The 10,625-nt window shown below is 31.9% G+C and overlaps 1 protein-coding gene across 2 annotated transcripts; it reads right to left on the reverse strand.

Annotated features, from left to right (window-relative positions):
- Positions 1-172: 172 nt before the first annotated feature.
- On the reverse strand, positions 173-4,658 carry LOC105669149 (uncharacterized). Of its 2 annotated transcripts, none has more exons than XM_012361939.2 (14): positions 4,539-4,658; positions 3,977-4,407; positions 3,604-3,895; positions 3,278-3,513; positions 3,082-3,209; positions 2,871-2,968; positions 2,664-2,804; positions 2,437-2,582; positions 1,917-2,324; positions 1,757-1,845; positions 1,551-1,687; positions 1,443-1,490; positions 766-1,323; positions 173-674 (listed from the first exon to the last, which is right to left on the reverse strand). In XM_012361939.2, the coding sequence occupies exons 2-14, from the start codon at positions 4,190-4,192 to the stop codon at positions 445-447; spliced, it is 2,727 nt and encodes a 908-aa protein (XP_012217362.1). In that variant the 5' UTR covers positions 4,193-4,407; positions 4,539-4,658; the 3' UTR covers positions 173-444. The 2 variants fall into 2 exon arrangements, with proteins under 2 accessions (XP_012217362.1, XP_012217360.1); XM_012361937.2 differs by having other exon boundaries at positions 4,495-4,643.
- Positions 4,659-10,625: the final 5,967 nt, after the last annotated feature.

The raw sequence follows: 10,625 nt of genomic DNA on the forward strand, positions 1-10,625 counted from the left end.
TTTTTCAATAAAGCGGGATATATTGGGTTGTGTAATAAGTAATTCCAATAATAAGAAATATAGTAATAAGAATTTTTCAATAGATGATAATTTTTTTACGTAGGACACTTTTACGCAACGTCAAAAAATTATAATACAGGCGGGGCTTTATTACAATTTGAACAAACAAATATTTAATTTACGTGTTGTATCCAACAAAAAAATGTTTTATTGGCACTAAAATGTGAGTACATCTGTGAAATATCTACTTATTCATGGATAATATGTAGATTTCTTAATTGCGCATCTAATTTCTCTCTAATTTTGACTACATTGTTATATTGTAAATATTTCTTTCGCAACGCCACTTTTTGTTATCTTTTTCATATTATAAAATACTATTTATAACTACTAAAGTTTATGTTACTTAAACATTAAGATACCATTTCGAGCAATCTAGCATATTTAATTCTTGTAATATTCTGTTTTAGAGTGATACAGCGCTTTCATAGCCATATATGTTCTATTATCAATTGATCCAGCATTCTGATTTCTTTTGGTCACAGGAGTAACTTTTTTTTGAAAATGCATCATACACAATTGATTGAAATTAGTTAGATTTTGATGAGTTTCAGTTTCGCTTTGTGCGCCTTTATCGAGAATAAATGTATTTTTTATACGATCTAATGCTTCCCCTAAAACAGTAATATTATACTTCATAATCTGCACATAAAGTATGGATATATAAAATTCCCTAGATCCTCAGTTAAATACATTGATACTTACTCTCGTTTTCATGAAGTATTAAATCATCAAAGAAAGCAATGTTTCGTATAAATAAGTGGAACGAATCTTCAATGTCGGATAACCGCATAACAAAATCAGAATCACAAACTGCGAGATGGCATAAAAATCTGATGCCTTGCTTCAATATTTTATGCTGAATCCTTTTTATATCGGACCAAAAATTTCGATCCAAGCTTTCCGGATACGTTGAATGCTCCTCTGCATCTTGCCGAGTACATTTCGTTCGACACGTGTGATTTTTATAATTAATTCTTTTTAAGATATAATATTTTTTGGTAGTCTGAAGTGGATCCTGCCACCGGGTGTCGATTATATCTAATTTTGTTTCAGAACATTTCCTCAACATAATAATTGTAAATCGTAATAATTTCACATAACAATTACATGATTTCCAGTTCTCAATTTTCAATAAATTATTATTTGCTTGTAAGGCATTCCATATGGATGATATTAATGCATCTGTCAGGTTTACTGTAGTGAGAAAGTCTGGATGAAAGAATTCCATTTGCGTCATAAGAATTTGTAAAACACAAGCATCTGAAATATCCAATATGTATGTCATTAGACATGTTTCAAAAAAGAAAAGGAGAGAGCGAGAGCGAGAGAGAATGATAAAAAATAAATTCGGAAATTATTACTTCCGAGTGTCATAATACCTGGTGTAAAGTATAAAGCGCCTTTCCACATCTTTATCGCCATTGACTCTGTTAAAATAATGAGAATATTGAAAAATGCAAACTTTTCACTAGAACCAATATACTTACGTGAACTTCTGCAGAGTTTAGACATAAACGTGCTGCATTTACTAAAGACCATAATAAATTGTGCTAATGAAACGTAACATAGTGACAGTGGTCTTGAGAATACGAGTTCTTTGAATATAGAAGAAATATATTCTAATCTGCAATAACATCGCATTTATATAAAATCTACAAACATTCAAATGATCATAAAGATAATATTGTTATACCCTTTCTCACAGTAGCCCACTTTCCGTTGTACACTGCATAATATTTTTACAATTGCACTTATAAGACCTGTAAATTGATGAGCTCTTCTCTGCAAATAATAATATTTATTAACTATAAAAAATTTGAAAAATCGTAAAAATTAGAATAGCGTTTACTTACAACGCGGCCTATTAAAGTGACACATTCCAAGATGATTTCGAGCATTTCAAATTGATGACCTTTCTTCGGCCACGCGTTATAACGCGTCATTTGTTGCAAGTAATGATTGTAACATTCGTCATTACGTGTTAGTAATTGAGACTTTCCGGTCAAATAATTACTTAGATATGATGATTCCAAACTAATTTGCGAAAGTGTACCAAGCAATCTTCTCGCCTCGATACCGCGTTCTCCTTCGTGCCAAGCATCTGCTTCGCATTCAGATTTAATACAGATATTATGAACCTTATAAACCGTAGAAAAATATAAATCGTTCATGTCTCGAATATCATCATTTGTCATAGCTTGAAAAATGGTTTGCAGAACAATGTTGACATTCAGCATTAGCTCTCTCGCGGTTAAGATTAACTAAAAAAATATAAATATATAAATATATATTTTATTCTTATAATTAATTCCATATAAACGCATTCTAATGTTGTACTTTAGTAGCTTCTAATATGGACATTTATTTATATACCTTATTAATTATCGGTATACATCTTTCTGATTCAATTTCTGAATCAATTTTTCTTTCCATAGCTGCAATCTCAAGTAAAACAAATTCTGTTGTCAATCTTTTATCGTCTATCATTGTAACCACTGGTTTTACCAAGTCAGGATTTTCTGCAATATATAGAAAGCACAACTGTGCTAACATATATTTGTAATAAAATTGTGTATAGAATAATTTTAAATAACACTTACCAAAAATCCTGAACGTTTCTTCTTCTTGCAAAATAGGCAAATTTCTTTTTCCAGTTTTTTCTATGACCTTAATATTAATAAGAGGTTTTTCTGGCAATGATCCTCTAAACATTAACTCCGAAATTCTGGCAAGAGGAAAATCTAAAAAATATTTAAAACATTATAAAAGGATAGAATTATATTAAAAATGTTTTTCAGTATACTCACAAATGTTACATGTTTTAAGTTGATAATCATTTTTCTTATATGTATTACTAGTTTGTACACATACTTCTTTCATTGAGTTCTTCTTTATATTTATTGGCCTATTAAAAATAAGTATTAATGTTATGTATATATGTTATGTATATATTTTTCATTATGTCTTCAAAAATTTAAATTTAGTTTTACATAATAATGTTTAAGAGCATTAACTTACCGATTTGTTGGACTACATCTGCTTTTATTAAGAGAATTGTTCATATATAATGCTTGTGGTTCTTTTAATTTAACATTTCCAGATTCTAATAATTTACAACGTTCCAGTAGATTTTTTATTTCTAAAGACTGTACATGTGTTAATAGATGATGTTATTATTTGTAATAATATAAATAAATAAAAAATATATACTCACTTGTAATCCTAATTGTGTCTTCAATTGTTCTTTTTCTTTGCAAATTTTGTTGATCTCTGATCTATGACAATTAGCTTGCTCCTCATCAAGACGCACCTTTTCTAATTTCTCATTTTCAGCTCGCAATTGATTTTGCTGCAGTTGCTGCCGTAAAAATACAGTTTCACCATCTTTCATTATAAAGTCATCCAATAGTTTTTTATTTTCCTTCTTTAATTTTTCCAATTCCTTAACGTCTACAAGTGTGTATGCAAAGAAATAATGAATGAGACAGAAATAAACAGAATGTTTTTACATTTATTTTTTTACTTCTGTATTAATATTACCTGGAACAATGATATTATTTGTTTTCTGAAAAGTTGAGTTGTGATCTTTTCCATCCATTAACTTATTTCTGAACTGGGAATAATTAATTTCTGTTATATTCTGACTATCCCGACTTGTGCCTTGCATATCTTTTCTCATCATACATAAATTAGAACTTTCGGTAGATAGTGGAAACTTTAATTGTAACATTTTGTTATAGGTAGAAGTAACTGGTTTCTCTGAAAAATTTGATTTTATCGAATACAAACCAGTTTCAGATTCAGGTTTTGAATTGCCTAACATATTGCCATCCTTGAAAATAAAATATAAAATTATTGTTAAACTTTATATTACACATACTTTTGAACTAGATAATACCTTAACGTAGCATACCTGTAAGCACGCTTGAGACGCAATTAGATCCATTTCTTCGATGTCTTCCTCGGCGAAATCATCGCCCCAGACATCATCACATGTGTTTCTGCTCTTGGGGATTTCTTCCTCCCATATCCTGCCTTGCTGATCTTTCCCGGCAGTGTCAAACTTTGCTCGTTTCGCGGGCACATGATAATCATTGTCTATCATCACTTTCTCGGATCGTTTAAACATCGTGACACAAAATTGCACAGGATGTTTAAATGCGATGAATTATAACCCTCTCTAATAATCGGAATAACCTTTTATCAAACGTCACGATACGTAGTTCATCGTTGCGACGTTTATGTATTATTTTATTATCATTTGAGCCGCATTCCTCTCCTCGATGATAAAAATTATGGGCATTGAGAGAGTTTTATCAGTTTTACGCCTGCTACGATGGACAACTGTAACGATACAGGTTACGTTCAGAAATTCACAGCCAATACTGAAAATCTACAATATACGTAACGTAAACTATAGATTTTTAGTACTGGTAGTGAATTTCGGAGCACAGCCAGAATTATGCAAAGCAAACCATGTTTTAAAACAACAAGCACATATTTTTTGACGATTCACCCGGCAACTTGCCGGTATATCGACATAGGCCCGTTTGAAGGCCATCACACACAAAATGACATAACTGCATATGCATAGCATAAGACCGTCTCGACCAATGAGCATGCTATCAATAAATGCTAAATCAATATGGCGCCTTTATGCTAGATGTTCATTGGTCGAGACGGTCTTATGCTATGCATATGTAGTTATGTCATTTTGTGTGTGATGGACTTTACAATACATTGTATTGTAAGATAACTTCCAGAATCGAACGCGGGAGAGCGCCACCTTCTGGCAGCTCAAAAAACGCTTGGCGCCTCGAGCGCAATCGATTATCGCGCAGGAACAATCGACCGGATTTAGCGGGTCCTTTGCGGAAATCCGCCCCTTAATGGAACATGCTCGAAGAATCGAGAACCTGCGTACGAAGGGAATAGTTTCCGCGCGAGACCATGCGAGATACTCGTTAAGTAGTCGTCGAAGAAGCCAGTCGAGTCGGGAAAAACCACTGGCGAGCCGTTTAAGAATATTCGGAGCGGATCGAGTCGTGTTGGCTGCCGAAAGCGAAGTTGTAATTCGGAGCCAGCAATAATACGTATTCTCTTTTTAATAAAGTGATTTCTCAAGTACATGAGTACAGTCGTCTTATTTCGGCCGGTTAAGTTCGGAGTCGCTCGCGCACGCGAGACCGAAAACACGTTGTCGTGAAGGACCGTCGACGTGGCGAAAGATCTCTTCGCTTATAGAGAAAAATAGCTCAAAAGAACACTTCCACCGGGTGAAATTTGAAAAGTTCCCTAGTGGCTTTATCCATATTCTTCAGTACACCAGGTCATACAAATGCCTTGACATATGGGGTGTTTACGATAATTCAAGTTCGAGTTAGTTTCACTAGGACCGAAAAATAAGATAGACATAACCATCTAGAACCTTTATGATTTATGACAACTCGACGCTGTCTTGTATTGCTTGAGTTAAATTCATTGAATTTGTTGAGTTTATTGAGCAAATTTTATTGTAATAGAAAAATGTCATTTATTATTATTATTAATTATATTATTATTATAAAATTATATTATATTTATATTATTATTATATTATATTATTATATTATATTATATGTTATTATATTATATTATATTATTATTATATTAATTATATTATTATTAATTTATTAAAGAGGTATACCAACAAACATACCAACATTATTTGTTTCTTTCATAGACTGATTTGCAGTTGACATTTTTCTATTACAATAAAATTTGCTCAATAAACTCAATAAATTCAATGAATTTAACTCAAGCAATACAAGACAGCGTCGAGTTGTCATGAATCATAAAGGTTCTAGATGGTTATGTCTATCTCATTTTTCGGTCCTAGTGAAACTAACTCGAACTTGAATTATCGTAAACACCCATGAAGTTGCACGGGTGTCAAGGCATATCGAGTCGGCGTGTTCCGACTCTACATATTTTTACATCATGACTATGGTTATGAACACAGCGGCAAAGCTGTTTTGACTGTTCCAAAGCAACTGGAGCAATTGACAAATAAAGGTTAATATTTATAATATCAATCAATTGCTCCAGTTGCTTTGAAATAACCAAAACAGCATTACCGTTATGTTCATAACCAGTCATGATGTAAAAATATGTAAAGTCGGAACACGCCGACTCGATATGCCTTGACACCCGTGCAGCTTCATATGTTAAGGCATTTGTGTGACCTGGGCTACGTTCGGAAACCTCACACTCTGTGTAGTGTGGTGATTTTCAGTGGAGAAGTAGTGAGGATATCGTGTACCTTCGGGTGTAGAGTGTTTCCGAACAGTTGGTTGTGCGTTGATGGATATTTTGATTTCGATCGTGTCATTCGGACAATCTATAGTGACACTAAAATCTAATTGTCTTCGCGTTTCGATCTCCTTGTCCCACGATCAATCTTTTTAATTTCAATCTAGGAATCTCAGGAATTTTTTGGCGCACGCACTTCTAAGTATTATATAATTACAAAATATGTACTCATATCAGTCGCTACATTATACGACAAATGCAAATTTATAAATGTATGTAGGTTCATATATCGCGATTTGTATATAATTTTCAAAGCTAAGCAGTTTTATTTTTCCTAGTGAATATCTTTGCCATTCTAAGGTTACGTTCGAAAACGTTACTCTTGAATCACACTGACTCCCCTTGCTTTTTCGGCGAGTGGTTTCGTGGCACACTGGTGGTACTCGTTCAACGTTTTCGAACGATTCACCCGAATGCACATTAAGTACCAGTGGTACTTAATGAAAACTAAAAAGAAAAAAAATGTTACAAAAGCAGTTTTCAAACACAAGATTTTCAATATTCCTGCCACTCGCCTTAATCGATTAGCCACGCTTCTTAACATTTATCTCTATCGAAAGATTACACACCTGGAAAATTTTTAACTATTTATTTTAAATTACTGCATATTAGCAAGAGTTACTGTACTGTGGAGATTAGTGGAGAAACGGTAACATACAATGCAGTCAAATACATCTTACAAATGCAGTCAAATAGATCAAAGATTCATTGCACTCTTGTGATGGACCATCATCTGCAATATGTAACGTTGTATTCCTTTTTATTTTCCCAGGACTACTGGCGTACAGTGTCTTTGCCGACATCAAAGACAAATGCCTCTCATTAATGTTCATATTTAGCACTGTTTCCTTACGCGATTTTAATACTGATTTTAAAACACAAAGAGCGTTAACATTAGTGACCGAAAGTTTGTTGCGTTTTTTGGTTTTTAAATCAGATAAAACTGAAAACATCCTTTCAGGATCTGCATTAGAATTAGGCAGTGTTTGAATAGCATTCATCAAAGATTTTATATTAGGATATTTTATAGTGTTGTTACTTCGTAAAATTTTTTTTCACATATCATCAAAATTTAAATTAGAAAAATTTATTTTGTCTGTCTCAGTAAAATCTTCATATAATTTTAACCATTCTTCCCGCAAACCGTTTTCGTCAAATCCGCCTATAGTTTTGGCAATAAAAGAAACATCGTTAAATGATATTTCTTTATCATTATCTGATAAAGCTACATTTACTTCTAAAACTGTTAATGTGGACAAAAATTTGTCATTAATTGGTAATCTTTTACTAATTTCTTCAGCAGCGGTGACGTAAAATTGTAAACAATTTTCTCGTATATTTGTAATTATGTTACATTTGTAATTGTACATCGTGTCTGTAGGTCCTTCTTTTATAAATTCATCGAGATATTCCTCGCATTCGGATCCCAAATTTATTTCTTGTAAAGATTTTTGATTTTATTTTTGAGAAAATTCAATATTATTACATACGGTTTTCAATAATTCTGGCTTCAAGAAGTATTTGCATATTGTTGTTAAAAATTTTACTGACTTTGGTTGCAATAAATGAATTCTTGTTTCTGTTGCTTGGAAAAATGCATTAAATGAATTAAAATGATCTAAAATATGCTCTAAAAATAAAAAATATGCTTTTACATCGTAACTTCCCATTACAGACATTAAATCTTTTGCAGACTTTGATTTGTCTGCCAACGCCATATCAGTCAGAAAAAGCTTGATAGCATCCCAAGACTCAAGAATTCTTTCAATACATGAATGGCGAGAAAGCCATCGCGTATGAGACAATTTTAAAATGTTGTGACTTGTTTCCAAAAAGCAATCACTAAAGTCTCTATAAATAGCTGAACGCTTAGGACTACTATTAATATAATTTAAAATTTCTTTCAAAAATTCTTCGCCATACTCTGGTATTTTTGCACATGCAGAATGTGCAATCAATGCAGCGAAATGGCATGGACACGCAAATGTTAGTAAATGTTTACAAGTTTCTTTTAATTTTCTTTTAAATGACGTATATTTTTCTATCATGACAGGCGCATTGTCACATGATAAAGCAATAATATTTGTAAATGGAATCTGCAATCTCCACATCTCATTTTGAAATGCATGAAATATTTTGTCCGCACTGCTACTTTTTGCGTCAATATTAATTAATTTTACTAATTGCGTGCGAATATCTAATGTTTCAGAATCAACAAATCGAACAAGAAACGTCATCCACTTTTCATTAGAAATATCAGACGTTTTGTCTATAAAAATAGAAAATTTGGTATTTTGAATGCTTTCAACTACACGATCTGTTTCTATTGGGCATAGTACATTTGAAATAATGTTTGTACATTTCTTTCGGCTCATACTCATTTTTTGTAATACGTCCGAATCCTTTCCTATCTCTTGGAAAAAATTGAGAATATCTTTCGCAGTTTGGAAAGGAATATTTCTATCTGCGATCAACGCTGCATATCGAATTTCTGCCAATTTCCTTCGCTCTTTAAATGAAATCGATTCCTCTATCATATCGACATCTTCGTCTGTTTCTTGTTGTTTGTTTTGTTCCACGTGTTTTTTAGAAAATGCGTGACGATATACGTTTGATAAATCTCCAATAAACGATTTGTTGCAAAATGTGCAAAAAAATGCACGCTTGTCATTTGACACTTCGCGTAACCATGGCTTAAATAATGCTATATCCAACCATTTTTTTTGAAATTTAATGTTATATTTTGAAATTTTGGTTCTTGGACTTATATCGTCATCTGATATATTTTGTTTCATCTTGTCCTTATAACTCGCAGAATTTGCATGTCTTGCAACATGCGATGAATAGCAAGACATTTCTTTATTGCATATAATACAATAAAAAAGACTTTCGTCCAATGATACTTTACGAATCCAAGGTTTGAAACGATCATCTTGAAGCCAAGATTCCGAAAAACTTCGTTTACGTGTATTTTTTGCCTTGTCACTCATTTTTAAAGTAAAAAATAGAAGTCAGAGAATAATATATGGAGTAATTCGAAATGCACGATCGCAGTCGGAATCCCTGCGATACGAGTTAACTGTCTGAACACGAAAATATTACAAATGCATATAAAATATAAAATATAAATAAAATATTTACTTGCAAGTATAAAGTGACAGGACTTTAAGACTCCAGTTTCGTTTGCCAATGCGCCAATAATTAAAAAACTATACAATAATAAAACATTAAAAAAAATATAATAAAAGAGAAAAGAAATATAATTTATATCTCACTAGTTACGGCTATAGTATCTCCTTCAAACAGCAACACGCAGCGAAACAATGTCTCGTAAAATATTAAATTATAATTATTATAATAATTATAGCACTGGGAAAATAAATATACGTATTCAACAAAGATTTTCAAAGATTTTCACTGGTCTGTAACCGACGGTAACAACCAAGAAAGTGAGCATTGTGTTTTGATATTAGGAATTATATTTTATAGATGTATACAGAATTGACCGCGAGACGTGCGAGTGAATAAATGCAAAATCTTGAAACAGACGAAGACGGAAGAAGTGTGTTAAGATTGCTGTTTTCGTATTCAGCTGTTGTTGTATTCAGCTGTTTTAATAGAAAAATAAAATATATACAGAAATTGTTGAAAATTAAATTACATATAACACTAAACTTTCATACATTTATTTTCAATAATTTCTTTATATATTTTATTTCTCTATATGTACTTTATACTACTCTATAACAATCTTCAAACCATAAAAGAATTTTTTAATAGACGGTCGAGAATTTAGAGAAATTTACTTTTATTTTAACTTTAATTATTTATTTTATTTTTGCACAAGATATGGTCCATCAACATCAAAACAATAAAAATTACTTTTACCTTAAATTATAATTTTAAAAAAGTGGTACGATAGGGCTCCAGGCGACGATTCACTTAAAAAAAATCGAACGTGCCTAGTTAGTGGAACCTCAAAGGTGGTGTGGAAGACCACTATTATAAACACTTAAAATTACTAATGAACTAATAATACGCTACACATACTTTAACATGCTAACAAGAGTGCAATAAATCTTTGATCTATTTGACTGCATTTGTAAGATGTATTTGACTGCATTGTATGTTACCGTTTCTCCACTAATCTCCACAGTACAGTAACTCTTGCTAATATGCAGTAATTTAAAATAAATAGTTAAAAATTTTCC

This window comes from Linepithema humile, chromosome 1 (genome assembly GCF_040581485.1).
Source record: "Linepithema humile isolate Giens D197 chromosome 1, Lhum_UNIL_v1.0, whole genome shotgun sequence".
In the NCBI taxonomy this organism is placed as follows: domain Eukaryota; kingdom Metazoa; phylum Arthropoda; class Insecta; order Hymenoptera; family Formicidae; genus Linepithema; species Linepithema humile.